At 56.5% G+C, this 17,338-nt stretch overlaps 2 protein-coding genes across 3 annotated transcripts in view; both read right to left on the bottom strand.

Annotated features, from left to right (window-relative positions):
* The window catches only part of LOC105867899 (cytochrome P450 4F3-like), a 37,017-nt gene extending 22,109 nt beyond the window's left edge, over positions 1-14,908 (bottom strand). The window contains exon 1 of the mRNA XM_076001481.1: positions 14,863-14,908. The gene's annotated coding sequence lies outside the window, so the exon portion shown is untranslated. The remainder of the gene's footprint in view (positions 1-14,862) is intronic.
* CYP4F2 (cytochrome P450 family 4 subfamily F member 2) lies at positions 1,390-14,966 on the bottom strand. Of its 2 annotated transcripts, none has more exons than XM_012758360.3 (13): positions 14,884-14,966; positions 14,392-14,590; positions 12,634-12,778; positions 11,310-11,363; positions 11,100-11,227; positions 9,114-9,235; positions 8,084-8,354; positions 6,590-6,656; positions 6,264-6,393; positions 2,485-2,618; positions 2,326-2,390; positions 2,051-2,133; positions 1,390-1,655 (listed from the first exon to the last, which is right to left on the bottom strand). In XM_012758360.3, exons 2-13 carry the CDS (start codon positions 14,587-14,589, stop codon positions 1,472-1,474), a joined length of 1,581 nt encoding a protein of 526 aa, XP_012613814.2. In that variant the 5' UTR covers position 14,590; positions 14,884-14,966; the 3' UTR covers positions 1,390-1,471. The 2 variants fall into 2 exon arrangements, with proteins under 2 accessions (XP_012613814.2, XP_012613815.2); XM_012758361.3 differs by having other exon boundaries at positions 14,863-14,938.
* Between the last annotated feature and the right edge of the window lie 2,372 nt (positions 14,967-17,338).

Genomic DNA, 17,338 nt, shown 5'->3' with positions numbered 1-17,338 from the left:
TGCAATCCGCCTGACCCCCACACGGCAGGGCAAGTGGACAGGAGGGAGCCTCGTGCTTGTACCGTCACAGCAAGTGATAAAAGTCCTGACTGTCAATCTGGGCCTGTTATCTTAATTGTCTACGTCATCACACGTGACAGACAGCTCGCTCTCCTGCTCGGCTGAGCTTGTGGCAAATAGAAAACGAGCAACTCCTTGGGCCGTCTTCCCTTCCTTCCCTGGCGTCTGTAACCCGGGGGTCAGTTCTGCTTCATCTGGTTCTTTCTCTTTCACGCTCTTTTTCTTTCCTTTTTTTTTTTTTTTTTTTTTTTTGAGACAGAGTCTCACTCTGTTGCCCAAGCTAGAGCGAGTGCCGTGGCGTCAGCCTCGCTCACAGCAACCTCCAACTCCTGGGCTCAAGCGATCCTCCTGCCTCGGCCTCCCTGGTAGCTGGGACTACAGGCATGCACCACCATGCCCGGCTAATTTTTTTCTATATATATTAGTTGGTCAATTACCTTCTTTCTATTTATAGTAGAGACGGGGTCTCGCTCTTGCTCAGGCTGGTTTTGAACTCCTGACCTTCAGCAATCTGCCCGCCTCGGCCTCCCAGAATGCTAGGATTACAGGCGTGAGCCACCGCGCCCGGCCTCTTTCATGCTCTTGGGAAAACGTGGGGTGAACATGGGTTGCCCTGTTGGTGAGTGCCTGAGTGACCGTGTTGATTATTGTCGCATCTGTTCTCTCTGTGTTAGGTTCACTCCCGGTCAGGGCTCTGGGTAGGTGTGTGTGTTGGGGGGGGGGGGTCGTGATGCTATCAACAGTCTCGGTGGCGGGAGGGGGCAGGCAAGCTAAGGAGCCCTGCCCAGTTGCTTGAGGAGGCTGCGGCTCTAGTGAGCTCCCTTCATTGTCCTGTCCTCTGTTCCACCTTCTCTCTATCCACTGCGGAGGGCTGGAGTCACCGCAGGGGAGGGGAGTCTCCATCAGACTCCAGTAGCATGAATGTTCCACCTGCGCCTCCCCAGAAAGACAGGGAGAAGGAGACAGACAGGAAGAGGGAGAGGGCGAGAGAGAAGGGGAGAGTCGGGGGTGGGAGGAGGGATCACCTGCTGTTCAGAACAAGGGACCTGCCTCTACTGTTTACTCCCTGACTCAGAGCCTCAATCTTGCCCCTTAAATCCATCCTTAAGCTAGTCCTCCTGCTCAAACACCTCCCTTGGCTCCCTATGACCCACAGCAGAAAGTCCACACTAGGGTTCTCGGAGAACCCAGGATCTGCTGAGGGCCTTGTGGTCAGAGAGGCAGTGAGGATTTGGGGGTTCAGAAACACCAGCCCCGCCCCCACCCACACACAGGCCCTGGATCTCGCAGTCCCCGCGCGCCCCCTGGCAGTTTCGGGTGAGGCTCAGCACAGGTGACAGCAGTTTTATTCCTGGGAGTCCGCACAGGCAGGTGGCGGGGGCACAGTGCGTGTTAAGCCTGCAGGGCTGGGTCACCGCGCGCCCGCGCCCAGCGGCTCCACCCGCAGCCAGAGGCCGCCCTCGGCGCGCAGGACCAGCTCCGGCTTCCTGCGCGGCTCCGTCTGCGCCTTGTCTGGCAGGACGCGGAAGCGCAGCAGCGTGAGCGCCAGGACCACCTTCATCTCGGTCATGGCGAAGGTCTGCCCGATGCAGTTCCTGGGGGCGGACGGAGGTGGGGACAGTGACGGCACCCACGACCCCATCCGGGCCCCGTCGCGCCTGGATCCTGGCCCGGGACCCCCACCCTCACCCCCAGCAGCCTGAATCAGGGGTAGAGAGGGGTATAACCGTGCCAGGGACCCCCATGTGGGCTTGCTCGTATATCCTGGCCCGAACCCAGCCCCCAACGCACAGCAGCGGCGGGGGAGGGGTCTGAGCGAGCCGCGTCCCCTCTGGGACCTGCACGACCCGGCGGTGGCCTTTGTCCGCAGCCTCGGAGGAGACGAGCGCAGGAGGGCCGCAACTCTGGCCATCTGCGTTTGCCCCTTTCCCGCTGTCGTGCCCGGACCCCCACCCCACCCCCACCCCACCTCACACCCCGCTGCCCTCACCTGGGCCCTGCCGAGAAGGGAATGAAAGCCAAAGGTGACCGCTCCTTGGCGTTTTCTGGGTCGAAGCGGGAGGGGTCATACACCTGGGGCGAGAGGGACACAGGCTCGCTGGGGGGGGGGGTCTCCCAGCACCGCCAGCCTCGGATAGACAGATGAAAGTGTCTGGAAGTGGGGGGGGGGGAGAGGAGACACGAATTTCCCTGTGGAAGCCCCGCCTCTTCCTCTAGGACCCCTGAAATGGGCAAAAATGGGGGGGGAGGGAGGTCAGTGAGCACCTCGGGGTCCGGCCACACAGCTGGGTTGTGATGGGTCCCGAAAATGCTGATGAGGCAGATGACACCTGGGCAAGAGGAGGGAGCAGTCAGGACAGGGCCCCACTGCCTGTCGGGCCCCTCTCCCTGCCCAGGTTCCTCCTCCCCCTGCCCTGTGGGCACCTTTGGGGATGACCCGGCCATCCGGGAGCACAATGTCCTGGGTGCAGTGGCGGGAGATCGCTGGGACTGGAGGATGCAGCCGCAGGCTCTCCTTAATGCACATGGTCAGGAAGGGCAGCTGGGCCAGGTCCTCCCTGTGGAAACACCCATCCCCCACCCAACAATTATGCAGGGAGCAAAGACAGAAATCTCCAGCCACTGTGCTCCCCACTGAGACCTTTTCTCCCTATAACATAGTAAGCTCCACAGGGATCAAATATTTGAGAATTAGAAAAGCAGGAAAAAAATTAGAAGAACAGAGAATTAGAAAAGTACCAGTGTTTAGGCAGGTATTTTAAAGGGCATTTCTCAAGAAAATACAACAGTCAAAAGCCAAATGTAAAAAGTTAACAACTTTACATAAAAATAAAGAAAATACACTTTAAGAAAAAAAATACACAGATCCAATGTTTTTACTCTTATTTATTGCTGTACTTGAGATACTAGCAAATGCAATTAGACAGGAATAAAAGGAGAGTAATGCAATGGAAAAGTGAGGGTAAATGTATCATTTTAGCAGATACTGATTTGATGCTTAGAAAGCACAAGAGATTCCACTGGGAAAATCTTATAAACACTGGAGATCCAGCAAGTGAGCTCAGTTCTTTTCCCTAATCTTTCTCCTTTTTGTGTGGCTATTTAAAAAGTCAATACCTGACACACTTAACTGTTTCAAAATTTGGAAACTATAAAACATTACCCACTTCTGTGGCTCAGACCAACCATTTCCCACATACACAAACACAGGTTGCCTAGGTTGTTTTTAATGCATTCTTCTATAGCTACATTTAAGCATTAGAAAAATATGCAGTAGCTTACTATATACCATATGCACTGTTCTGTGTGATTCTTCATTTACCAATCTATTCTTGTATATCTCCTGGGATTTGTGTCAAAATAGGATTCTCCTTACTCTGGAGCTATAAAATAATTTTCACATGGTTTAGAGCTCTTAAGATTTCTTGTTTTATAAATTTCAAATACTTGATATATGTGGACATTATCTTATCATAAGACAGGAGAAGAAGGTTGAATTGACTCTTTTCCAGGCGGTTCCCAGTTGTCCCAAGAACTTTCATTAAATGATCTATAACTGATAGATCGAATGATCCTACTGATGTGAGACACCATATGTAGCATTTACTATGCTCATTGGATACAAAATTGGTATGCATAAATCATTAGTTTTTATGTAGAAATGAAAACCACCTGGAAAAAATAATTTAAAAAAGATGCTAATAATAATAATAATGTAAAATACTTGGATTACACTTGGCAAGAAACATGAAGTCTCTATATTCCAAATGAACTTATAAATTTCACTCAGCTCAAATAAAAGATAACATTTTTCCATAGCAGTGAAAGTATCTAGAGGCTCATTTAATGAAACATGCATATTATCTCTAAGCAAATAGTTTAAACTCTATTAAAAGACTACAGATTACTTGACTAGGTGGATTTCAATTCCGCACTCTAGGACGGTACACGTCGATATTACTAATTAACCCATTTTCCACGTATCAATCAGATCTTCAAGTCAACCCACAGGATATATTCACTTCAAATTAAAACCTAAGTGAGTTTTTTTTTTAGGCATTTAATAAACTTACTCTAAAGCTTTTCTGGAAGAATAAAAAACCACAAGGAGTGAGGCCAATGTGAAAATAAAATATTAAAGAGGGAGTAGTTGCTCTGCCAGATTTTAAGACCTTTTACAAACTCATAATAAAACTAGAGCGGCGCTGCTGCAAAAACAGAAAAACAGACCCACGGAACAGAACGGAGAGCTCAGAGACAGACACGTGAGTAAGTGAAAACTTCACATTTGTAGAAGGAAGCCCCACATTTCCCCTGGGAAATGGATCAAGAGTGTGACTGTACAAGAAAATTTGGACAAATTTCACCTCTCAGAAATAAACCAAAAGTACCCACCTCACAATCAAAAAGCAATCGTGTGCATATAAAACAAAACAATATTAATGTTAATACACCGTCTTAAAAACAAATTTTTAAATGATCCAAATAAAAAGCAAAAAAATAACTGACAACCACTCCTATAAAAAAAAGTGACTTATCAACTTGTGCAGAAGATGTTCAAAGTCACTCTTATTTAAAGAAATGTTCATTAAAAGAACTGTGAAGGCCGGGCGCGGTGGCTCACGCCTGTAATCCTAGCACTCTGGGAGGCCGAGGTGTGTGGATCGCTTGAGGTCAGGAGTTCGAAACCAGCCTGAGCAAGAGTGAGACCCCGTCTCTACTATAAATAGAAAGAAATGAATTGGCCAATTAAAAATATATAGAAAAAATTAGCCGGGCATGGTGGCGCGTGCCTGTATTCCCAGCTACTCAGGAAGCTGAGGCAGAAGGATTGCTTGAGCCCAGGAGTTGGAGGTTGCTGTGAGCGAGGCTGACGCCATGGCACTCTAGCCTGGGCAACAGAGTGAGACTCTGACTCAAAAAAAAAAAAAAAAAAAAAAGAAAGAAAGAAAAAAAGAAATATTCATTAAAAGAACAATGAAAATTGACAAAGATTTAAAATTCAATAATACAATAATGTTATTATAAAAATATGGGAAAGCTGGTAAGATCAAACTCAGCTAGTAGGAAGGGATTTGTAATTATAAGCAAAATTGGACAATGCAAAGCATCTTTAATTCTGCAATTGCATCTCTGAAACTTTGTCCTGCAGAGGCGCTCCCACACGTAAGCAACATTCACTGCATGCGCATGCTTACTGCACCACGTTTAACTTAGCAAAGTCTGAAACAACCCAAATATCCATCAATGGGAAGATGTTTAGATAAATGATGGTACACGCCCACAATAGACTACTACACAAAAGGAGGAAATAAGGAGCACTAGTCTTATCACAGACTGCAGCCTGGACAGTGAATTAGTACAGAGACTCTGCAGGGCAATCCGGCAACATCTATCATAATTGGAAATGTTTAATCAAGTGTCTTCGACATAACATAGAGTGACCTGAATAAACTGTGGGATGTTTTGCAGCACTCAGAAAGAGCTGTAATACACCCTGCTGAGTTAAAGGAACAAGCTACAAAATGTGTGTGTGTGTGTGTGTGTGTGTGTGTGTGTGTGTGTGTGTGTGTAATACCAAAGGACAAAAGTACCCGGATACACACACGGAGATAGATAGATAGATGCATAGATAGCAAATCCCTAGCTCTACAGAACCCTCCGGAGAAAGGAGGAGGATTAGTTTGGCTGGGAAGAATGTCAAGGAGAACCCTAGTCTTCTCACATTGTACCATTTAGTGCAAAGAAGATTGTGCTCTTATCATTGTTTCTGCAATTTAACACTCATTTTCCCTGTGCCATGCACACGCAATGGAATACTAATCAGCCTTAAGAAAGAAGGAAATTCTGTCCTTTGCAATAGAATTTGGACATTATGCTAAGTGAAATAAGCCAGGCACAGAAAGACAAATACTTCAAGATCTCATGGTATTTGATGCACATAAAACAGTCAAACTCATAGAAATACAATCACATATTGTGACTAGTTTTCTCAGCAGTCCAGATATTTTTGTTCCCAAAGCTTGCAACCTTTCCCCCGCTAGCCAAGCTGTGTAACAAGCCCTGCTTGTGGTCTCTGCTCACATTTCCACTAAGCTGTAGTGGCAAAATCAGCAAAAGAAAACATCTCTCGCCCCCTTCCCCGCCCGGCAGCAGAGCCAAGGACAGGGGCTCGGGGACAGGCCGTGAGGACCCGCACTCACCACTCAATCTCTGCGGGCTCACGGCCCCTCAGCAGCTCCCGCACCTCCTGCCGGCAGCGCTCCTGGTGCTCCGGGTGCCTCGCGAGGTGGTACAGGACCCAGGAGAGACCACTGGCCGTGGTGTCGTGGCCTGAGGGGCAGCCAGGCAGGCTGGAGTCTCTGGGCTGCTTCAGCACCAGGGTGTGGACAGCGCCACCCATGGGGGCTCTCAGGGAGGATGGGAGAAGGGCGGGGATGGGCAGAATGGAGGGATCCAGCTCCACCCATCCAGTCCCTGGGCTGGAGAGCCCCCCGTCCCCACCACAGTCCCACACCGGGACCCTCACCCTCAAACATGAAGGTGTCAGCCTCCGCTCTTATGTCTTCGTCTGACAGCTCCTTCCCGTCTTCATCCTGGACGGAGAAGCCAAGACCCCCCAAATCACACTCGTTCTGTCGGCTCCTGGGTCTAACCTGAGACAGTCTCAAAGCCGCATCCTCCTTGCAGAAGCCCGAGCCCACCCAGCACTCCTAGACGTCCACCGGTCACCATTGCCAGAGCCCGCACCCACAGCCTTCCTCCCTGGCTTCCTCGCCTCCTCCTCCGTGCCTGGTGGGAGGGGCCAGTGATGCACGAATGCGTTTATGCAGCTGCATGGTGACAGCTTTCTGCGGGAAAAGTTCCTGGCAGCCTGGGTCACAGGATGATGAAACGGCCATTTGCCTTGGAAGCCAGAGATTCGGTCTCGCTCCAAAGATACTTGCTCACATTCTAGAGCAACAAATCCAGGGAACCTTGTCTGCCTTGGAAACATTCGGATTGTAAACCTGTGCACTTTGGCATCTCACTGGAGAGGATTTTTGTTATGCTTCAGAGCATTAAGAAAAGTGATGTTTCTCTTGCTTTCTCATCTCTCTCTCTCTCTCTCTCTCTCTCTCTCTCTCTAAGAAGAGGGAATGTGCCAGGTGCCCTATATAAGTTGCAAGACTCCTAACACGGGGCCCCTGTCCTATGGTGCAAACTCGGCTGCACGTGCAGCTGGAGGCGTTGCGTCACCCTCGGAGGAATCCGGGACTGGGAGCCAGCGCCGCGACCCAGCTCTGGGCGCTGTCGCTGCCGTGAGTAAGAAACGGGCTTCCCTGATCTGGGGCTTGCGTCCCTCAGAATCGGTATAGACATAGACAAATACATAGACGCACACATAGAAACAAAGACATGGACAAAGACAAAGAAATAGACACAGAAACATACACACTCGGACACGTGGACAAAGACAGACATGGATGAAAACATAGGCGTAGACGTGGTCACAGACACGTAGACAAGGCATACACATAGTTAGACATGTAGATGTTGACAGAGAAATAAAAATGATGCAGACTAATTTCTTAACTTGCTAATCGAGTAAAATCTCAGACTCTTCACAAAGTTTCAGACTTTGCAGTCAGTCTCTGTGGGCCCCATTCTAGAGAGTCTTTCCGAAACCTATCTCAAGCTGTCAAACCTATCTCCAAAACCATCTCCAAAACCTATCTCAGTCTGCAAAATAATTTCCATGACGCCCCTGTGCCCTCTGGACCAAGTCCACGCTCATCGATCTGAATCGACTCTAATTCTTTCCTCATTGGTTTGTTTGCTTTTTTACAGATGAGGTCTTGCTGTGATGCCCAGGCTGGAGCGAGGGGGCCACTCACAGGTGTGACCACGGCACACGACAGCCTGGGCCTCCTGGGCTCAGGCGACCCTCCTCCTCCTCGGCCCCCCAGTAGCCGGGCCAGCAGACGAGCACCACGGCACGGGCGCCGCCCGAACACTCCAGCTCGGGTCCCAGGCGGCCCACCTTGCTCAGCAGGAGCACGTCGATGAAGTCCAGAGTCTTGGCCTTGGCCTTGGCCTTGAGGGAGTCGTCGCCGCCCTGGCCGGGGAGGGCGCAGCGCCGCTCCTGGATGACGGCGTCCGTGAAGTCGTGCACCAGGCGGCAGGCCTGGCGGAAGCGCCGCCCGTCGCGGGTGAGAGAGTACAGGAAGTCCGAGTGCAGGAGGATCTGCTGGTGTCTTTTTGCCACGAGGGCACTGAGCTCCAGGATGGCGGCGATGTACTCACTGGGCTTCCTGCAGGACGGGGCAGTGGGGAGGAGGCGACTCAACTCACCTGAACCCCGGGAGCGTTTCCCGCCAGCAGCCAGGACCCTCCTCCCGGCGGGAGAGCGAGTCTCCAGGAGCAGACGGCCCCACAGGTACACAGCGGGCATCAGCCGTGACACGTGACCCTCCTCTCTGCCTGCCTCCACCTCTGCGAGCTGCCACGGGCCACTAGGCACCCAGAGCATCGCGTGGACACGTGCCTGCTCCCCTCTGTCCCCCGCCCAGTATCCAGTCCTGGTCCTCCTCCTTCCTGAAACCCAGCACACAGCCCAGACCTTGTCATCTTCCACCTGGTCCGTGCCCAGCCCCCACCTCGCCTCTTGCACCCAACGCCAGCTCCACCGAGTGTCTGCATGGCAGCCAGCTCCCCACAGAGCTCAGCTCTGACCGCGCCCGCCGTCCGCTCAAACTCCTCCAGTGGCTCCCCGGGAAGCTCACGATAAAGTTCATGCCGCTTTGCCCGGGTTTTCAATGTCCTTGAGATCCAGCCCCGGTCCACCTCCACAACCTCAATCTAGTGCCTGCTGCACGTGTTCTTCTCATCCTAGCCTCCCTGCCTCCACTCAGCTCCAACTACCTGTAAAACCCACACAGTCTCTCGTGCCTTCCCTGTCCCTCAGAGCAGAGCTATGACACAACTCCTCCAGGAAGACACTTCAGCCCTCCCAACCCACCCGCTCTCTTGGGTCCACAGCCAAAGTCCCCACGCCCCGGGCAAGGACTCACTCCTGGCAGTGGCTGTCGAAGCTGAAGACGCATTTCTGCAGACTGTCCAAGGTCATGAGGCTGATGTGCTCGAACATGTCCAGACGGGCGCTGCCCTCCGAGGCCAGGCGCTGCCACTTGGCCTGGCCAGAGAAGGGCACAGAGCTGGGGTGGGCACCTGACTCCCTTGGGCCCCTCCCCAACCCCAAGCACCAGGATGGACTCCCCAGAACCAGCCTCCTGGCCTCTGCCCCAGGAGCCCATCTCCAGGGAGAACAAGGGTTGGGGCGGGGGGAGCAGGAGCTGTTATTACTTGGAGATGGAGACCCAAGGCTGGGAGTCAGGAGACCCGGGTTTCAGTTCCAGCTCCGCCCGCTGTGCTCTGAGGCCCCTCGGCCGCGTCCCGGCCCTCCCCTAGCTCCCACCTGTCAGATCTTCAGTGACAGCTAAGTTGGCCTGCTTTGGTGCCAGACAGGCAAACCAGGTTGGCACCCCTGCTCCACCACTTCCAGCTCACTTATTAGCTGCGTAGACTTGGGCAGACTCCCCAGTCGCTCTGGCCTTCCATTTTATCATCGATAATGGGGCAAAAATAATGTCTCCTTCCCAGAGCTGTCGGAGTCAAATTACAAAATCTATGCTCACTTCATGGAATTGGTGCAAGGCATTGTCTCGGGATTAGGGAGAGTGCACCGTAAATGTCAAGTTTCCTTGTCTCCGTAGCTACAAACTGCCCTGAGAACGCCCCTGTGTTGGGAGAGGCACTCCTCCATGGGCCCGGGGCCGCCTTGCTGGGCACGCCAAGGATGGGAGGCCCTGCCGTCCATAACCCGAGTCACTTGTCACACTCGTGTTTGCAGAGAACAGCCTTGCGGGATGAGGTGATGACTCCCCCACCCCGGGCACAGGTCAGGCTTGTGTCTGCCGGCTGAGGGAGCAGATTCACTCAGCCCAAAGCTCCTCCCAGGCAACGCAATAGACTCCTCGAGCAGGCATCCATCAAAGCCCCCTTGCGTCACCCCCCTGGGACTTGGGTGGCTGGGAGAAAGGATGCAAATGAACAAGAAGCACACGCTGCTTGCAGTGCCAAGCGCAACAAACTGCCTTTCGTCTCTGACCCTGGAGTCTCTTGACTTCTGGAAGAATCCATGAAACAGTAACAAGATAACTTATCAGCTTCCAAGTTAAAAGGTCCTAGGCCTTCAGAAAACCCTGATCGCCAATCCCTCACTTCTCCCCATCTCCACACCCTTTGCCATGTTGTTTTCCAGCAACTTCCACAAAGCCATGGAGCCTGTGTTACCCCTCTTTGATTCTGTGCTGGGCTTTTGGCTTTCTATGGCCAAATACAGTGTAGACGAAATGAAGATGGAACAACTGGAATAGGCCTAAGACTCCAGAGGCATCGCAACCTCCTCTCACTCCCTGGGAGCCCCGTCCCTGCCACGCGAGCAGCGCTGGGACTCCGTCCGCAGGAGCGATCACATGCAGGGCAGTCCGGTCGCCCCGCTGGGGCCACCCTAGATCAGCCCGAGGAGACCCGAGCCCGCGCCTGTGAGCGACTGAGCCAGGATCAGCGAAGCCGCCTGACGCAACCACTGCTGGTCACGCGCCCTGAGACGTCCCTTCTGCGCCCAGAACGCGCCGGCTGTCCCGTGTACGTAGCCGCGCCCACAAACCCTTACTGCGCTAAACCAACGCACAGCCGGCGCTCAGCAACAGCTACCATGCAGTCATCGTCATCGTTCTCTTGAGTTGACAGGGCTTCGGTGACACACACCTAGGAACTGACACCTTCTGAGCATCTACTGCGTACCAGGGACACGCCCCCATTACCACCTTGTACGCAGGGGTTATATCCCCATTTTACGGATGCGGAAAGCAAGGCTCAGAGAGGAAGAGCAATGACCCTAAGCCGCCCAGTAGATCCAAACTCCCAGACCAGACCTGTCTGAGGCCCCGCTGACCCCAAGGCTCCAGCTGGGACCCTGTGCTCAAGGGACTCACGAGCATGATGTTCACGCTGTCTTTGAAAATCTCCACGTAGGGCTTCAGGATGTTGAAGTGGAAGGCGGGTGTCAGCATGCGACGGTGGCGGCTCCACTTGTCACCTCCACTGAGCAGGAGCCCGTCCCCTAGGAGGGCAGCCAAGGGCCATGGTCGAAGGCGGCACCTTCTCCTGCCCACCAGGCTGTCCCCTCCCCTGCAGCTACTCACCCAGCCAGGGCTTCAGGAAGCCGTAGAAGACCACGTCCTTGGGTGCGACGGCGGCTGACAGGAACGAGGACCATCAGGAACATGAAGGGGGGAGGGGAGGTGCGCAGGGGGGTGGAGGCTCCCGGCCAGGGGTTCCCACTGCCCCCTCCAAGCCCGGCCAGCAGGGAGGGGTGGGGGCAGACGAGGCGGGAGGGTGGGGGCGGGGTGGGACAGAGCAGGCTGCAGCGGCGCAGTAGAGCAACGACAGCCCCGACACGGCCCCACGCGACCCAGCACAACGCGACAGGGATCCTCAGTGGGGCAATACGCTCTGCGACACACAAGCACAACTCGACGACCGACAAAACGCCTGCATGTGTAATCCTAGCACTCTGGGAGGCTGAGACGGGAGGATCACTCGAGGTCAGGAGTTCGAAACCAGCCTGAGCAAGAGGGAGAACCCGTCTCTACTATAAATAGAAAGAAATTAATTGGCCAACTAAAAAAATATATACAAAAAATTAGCCAGGCATGGTGGTGCATGCCTGTAGTCCCAGCTACTGGGGAGACTGAGGCAGGAGGATCGCTTGAGCCCAGGAGTCTGAGGTTGCTGTGAGCTAGGCTGACACCATGGCACTCACTCTAGCCTGGACAACAGAGGGAGACTCTGTCTCAAAAAAAACAAAAAACGCCTGCGTGGGGACGTAGGACACCCCGTCTGCCACAGCACTCTCTGGCACCCCCTGACGTGGACCTGGGACGTGTGACGTGGCGCTGACGTGTGAACACATGACAGCCCCAACCATGACATGTGTTCTAACACGGGCCTGCGGGGGTCTGACATGACCTAAGCGTGTCACACGTGTGGTCCCCAGATAGGATTTAAATCTGGCCCCTCTGATGTCCGCGACGTGGCTCGTGTGAGACCCAGACCGCTGCTCGGGCGTGGCTCGAACGCGCCCCAAGACCCGCCGCGGACAAAGCCCGAACATGCCCGGTTTCGCAGAAGTGCGCTGGGCTCCGGCCTTGGACGGGCTTCACACGCGCCCCAGGCGGGACCAGCCGGGGAACGACGACCTCAACCAGCTTCTAGACCAGATCCCGAACCCCCTGGAGACGGCTGGCTGTCCTTGGCCACGGCCCAGCCCCGGCCACGACCCGCGCCACGCGACCCCGGGCGTAAACGCGCACCAGGCGTGCCCAGGCCCCGGGGGTGAGTACACGCGTGACAAGACGCGGGCTTCCAGCAGACACACACTGCAGCAGACGGCACGCAGACACGCCCGGACACGCAGCGGCGTCTCCCCCGTCTCCCTCCCGTGCACGCCCGGGTCGCGGCGTCTACCTGGGGCGCAGAGCACGGGCTTGATGCAGGCGGGGTGGAAGACACGCAGGACGGCGTGTGCGGGCCCCACCCACCAGAGGCACGCGTCCCCGAAGGTGCGGGCCAGGCCCTGCGCGCACAGCAGGCCTTCCTCCGAGCTCTGGATCTGCGGAACAGCAAACGGGGCCCGCCGTGCTCTCCCGGCTTCCGGAAGGACGGACCCGCAGGGAGAGGCCCGGCCCCCAGCCCTGGGGACTCCGGCGCCTCCCACGCCCCTCGCCGCGCAGGCCGACCCCGGGACCCTCCCCACGCCCTCCGTGCTGACCCTGTGGGTCCGTCGGTTCCAGGGACACGGGTGGCCCTTCCCCACGCGGGTCCCCGTCACCATGCCCGCCCGGCTTCTGCTCCCTCCCGGCTCCAGGTGAGGAGACCGAGGCTCCGAACGCGAGTCCCTTGCCCGGCGTCTCCCTGCAGGCAGCGGCACGCCCGAGACCCGAGCCCGCGACGCGCTGAATCCAGGGCCCGAGTCTTTGGCCGTCAGCCCGATCTTGCCCCCAGAGCAATAACCCCGGAAGCCCCGCGCGTGCCAAGACGGGACAATCACAGTCGTGGTGATGGATGGAAACTAAGTCCCGTGACTCACGCCGGGACAACTAAAGCGCACCGTGGCTCATCCGTGGGAACTCTGGGAGAAAGGGGAGCTTTCCCGCAAAGACCGACCGCCAGGGACTCGTCGTTGACACCAAGAGGAAGGGCTGCCTGAACAGAAGAGTGACGCAGAGGAAGGAAAACCCAAAGGGGACAGATCGCCTGTGACACTGAGACCTGGATCCGGCCGTGCCTGAAGGCCACCCTCCCTGGAATGTGCACTGGACAGATCCCCTGTATTTGCTTAGATGGGGTTGAGTTTCCATCACTCACACGTAAGAGACCTCAGCGGGCAGACAAAGCCGGGCCCACCCAGAGTCCCAGCATTTTGGACTCAGAGCCACGATCTCCATTGCTCTGGGCCTGGGGCCGGGCCAGGCTGATGCCAGGCCTGGCAGGGGACCTCAGACACCAACAGCGCCCACTGCATGACCCTGCCCTCCTCTCTGGAAAATTCCTACGCCTCATTCCAGCCTAGGCTCCAGGACCTCCTCCTCCAGGAAGGCCGCCAGCCTGGCCCAGCTGTTCTCCTCTGAGCCGTCACAGCCCATCCCCCTCTGGCAGTGGCGGCTCCCGGGAGGGGACGTGAGTGGTGACAGTCGTGCAGGTTGCACAGTGGGGCCTGCTGGGACGTCCCCGTGGGGAAGAGCGGGGGGAGAGGACGATGCCCAGGAAGGGCAGGGGTGGGACACTGTCCCCAGCTGTCCTCCGGCCCAGCGGTGGCCCTGTGTGTTTGGGGTGGGCTGGGGCGTCCCAGCTAATTCCTGTGAGAAGCGGCAGCCCAGAGACACAGGACAGGGCCGGCAGGGACAGACCCTGCACGGTGCCCTCAGGAGCCCTCCAGCCCCGCCGTGCAGAACGGGGCACCAGGGCCCTGCCCTGTGCAGCCTCCCCACGAGCCCCCCGGTGCCCCAGGGGGAGACAGGCGGGAAGAGGACGCTGAGCAGGCCGGGTGGGAGGACAGGGAGGGGACAGAGGCCGGACGGCACAGCAGAGCAGCGAGGCAGCGAGCAGGGGAGAGTGAGCCGCCGCCCTCGCTTCTCTGCCGTCCCGACCCCAGCCCACCTCCGCCCCCGGCCCTGGGGAAGTCCCCTGCCCTCACCCCCAGCCCCGTCCTGCTGCCACACTCACCAGGCCCAGGTGACCCAAAAACCAGCTGCGTTTGGGGGGCTGCGGGAAGCAGCGGAGGCGGCGGCAGGTGGCGTGGAAGGCGCAGGCCCAGGCCAGGACGCGGGCCAGGAGCCAGGAGGCCCCGAGCAGCAGCAGCAGCAGCCACGGGGAGGCGGCCGCCGGCCCCAGGCCCAGCCAGGACAGGCTCAGCTGGGGCATCCTGCAGGGCAGGCGGGTGCAGGGGCAGCTCCTGAGGCCCAGGGGAGGGAAGGGGCGCCAGGCCCGGTGCAGGGGGCGGGGGCGGGGGGCTCAGAAATGGGTAAACAATGCTTGAGAGCTGAAGTCCAGAAAGGCTCAGCTGAATCACTGGGAGGCTGCCAGGGACTCAGTTTCCAGGAAACCGTTCCCAGGGCCAGCTCCCTGGAACCCCCAGCTTGGGCAGCCCCTCCTCACCCAGGCTGGGACCCCGCCAGGCCCACCACCCCCTGGCACCTTCTGGCACCAGCCCGGCACCTTCTCTCAGGAGCAGCGTGTGCACACAACCTCCTCTTCCCCTCTGGGCGGTCTTTGCCCCTCGGCCTGGCCAAGGGCGGCTGCAGGAGGGCTGGGCGGGGCCGGGCGGGGCAGGCGGCCAACACAGGGGTGCAGAAGCGGCTGGGTGCAGGGGAAGTAGGTTGGGGATGACACAGCACCCCCCCATGTGGGGTGTGGCGGAGAGCTGGGGGTGATCAAAGGTGACTCTGAGCGCAAATGTTTACAGCCGCCAGGCTGGGGGTTGAGAGGTGACCGCTAGGAGCAGGAACAAAGGATCCGGCCTCCCTGGGGGTCAGCGGGTCAGAGCCCGGCATGCAGAGCCCGGCTGCGAGCCCAAACCTGGAGGCCGAGCTCAGAGCCCGAGGACAGAGCAGAGACGCGGAGGGTGGGCTGAGAGGGGCCGTGCGCACACGGGGTCCAGGCCGGGAGGGCAGAGCCAGGGGACCCTGAGCAGAGTCCCCGTGCTGCCCTGTCCTTGCTCTGACTGTGGGCGGGGCCGGCCAGCTGGGCTCAGTCTCCCCATCTGGGAAATGGGGTGCCGGGTGAGAGACTTAGAGGCGGGGACAGGGGAGAGCTGCAGAGATGAGGGAGCCCCACAAAGAGGGAGTGAGGGGAAGGGACTAAGCACCAGCACTTGAGCCGCCGTGGGCCAGTGCTCTGCTCTGTGCAAAAGCCTGCACGGAACGTCCTCCTACTGTGTGGCAGCGCTCTACGTAAGTGGCACCTAGTGTGTGCCAGGCGCACTATATAACGTGCATTTACCCTGTGCCAGGTCATCCATGTAAATCTTTATATTTACTATGTGCTCTTCACAAAGTGTGCCTACTGTGTGACAATCGCTATACATAAAGTGTGCCTACTGTGTGACAATCGCTATACATAAAGTGTGCCTACTGTGTGACAATCGCTATACATAAAGTGTGCCTACTATGTGTCAGGTGTTCTATATAAATCCTGTCTGCCGTGTGCAAGGGGCTCTACAAACGTAAACATACAATGTGCAAACATACTGGACCTAGGGCATGCGTGCGTACTGTGCACCAGGTACACTACGTAATATGCACCTACTGTGAGCCAAGTATGGAACATAAAATGTACCTACTATGCGCCACATGCTCTACATAAAGTAAACTTACAATGTTCACAGTACTTGACATAAGTATACCTACTGTGTGCCGTGTACACTACATTCTGTGCACCTACTGTGTGCCTAGTTATGCTACATAATGTGCGCCTACTGTGTGCTGGGTACTCTATATAAAGTGTACTCACTGTGTGCCAGGTACTGTACATAACACGTGCCTACTGTGTGCCGGTGCTCTACATAAAATCTTCTTCTGTGCGTCCTGTGCTCTACATAAAATCAACCTACTCTGTGCAAAGTACTTGAGGTGAAGCATGCCTACTGTGTGCCAGCTATGCTAAATCAAATGCATCTACTTTGTGCCAGGCATGCCACATAATATGCACCCACTGTGTGCCAAATACTCTACATAAAGTGTGCCCACTGCGTGCCAAGCGCTCGGCATAAAGTGCACCTACTGCGTGCCGGGTGCTCTATGCAAAGTTCACCTGCTTCGTGTCAGGTGCTCGCCTGGGTCACACTGCCAAGCCTTCCCGCCGCCCTCCCCTCAGCTCTCCGGGCCAGAGCCCCGCCGATCGGTGGAGAGACCCAAGTGACAGCATCCAGAGGAGGGCAGATGCCCATTCAACAGAAGAAAACACTTCGGTGGAGAGACCCAAGTGACAGCATCCGGAGGAGGGCAGATGCCCATTCAACAGAAGAAAACACTGAGGCTCAGAGAGGGCGAGCCTCTAGCCACGCTGCAGAGCTCAGGGGAGCCGAGGTCTATCAGACCATCAGGCCCAAACCCTGTCCCTCGGCCGCGCTGTTGCATCACCCCTCGTGGCAGCCAAAGCCCTGCTGATCCGGAGACATTCATAATGGTGGAAACTCAGGTGATGCGGTGGCCCCAGAGGGGACATATCCTGAGGCCCCTGTGTCACCACCTGCCTCCTCCTCCCACGGCCTGGGCGCTCCACCCAGGAATCCCGTGCTCCCTCCGACCTCCCCCGATCCTGTGCAGACCTGCCCTGTGGGTGGTCTCAGGTGAGGGAGGGGACGGTTCTCCTGACGTGGGCGCAACGAGGAGCCCAAACCTCCCCCTGCCCCGCCACCCCTGCCGCATCCAGCTCGACTGGCCGGGGGACTCGGGAAGCTGGTCCCAGCGCACCCGGCGGGCGGGGCGACCTCATCCCCTCCCCCGCACCGAGGGAGCCCCTTCCCGCTGGGAGCCCCTCCCACGCCAAGGTCAGGGGGCAAATCCAGAGTGTGGCAGACCGGGCAGGGCCCTGGAGACGCACAGGAAAGAGCCCCCGGGGGCCAGAGGGGCTCAGCTCACTGCAGACCTACTATGTGCCCGGGGCGGGCAGG

This window comes from Microcebus murinus, chromosome 4 (assembly GCF_040939455.1).
Source record: "Microcebus murinus isolate Inina chromosome 4, M.murinus_Inina_mat1.0, whole genome shotgun sequence".
In the NCBI taxonomy this organism is placed as follows: Eukaryota; Metazoa; Chordata; class Mammalia; order Primates; family Cheirogaleidae; genus Microcebus; species Microcebus murinus.
This window is presented reverse-complemented; position numbering and strand designations above follow the sequence as displayed.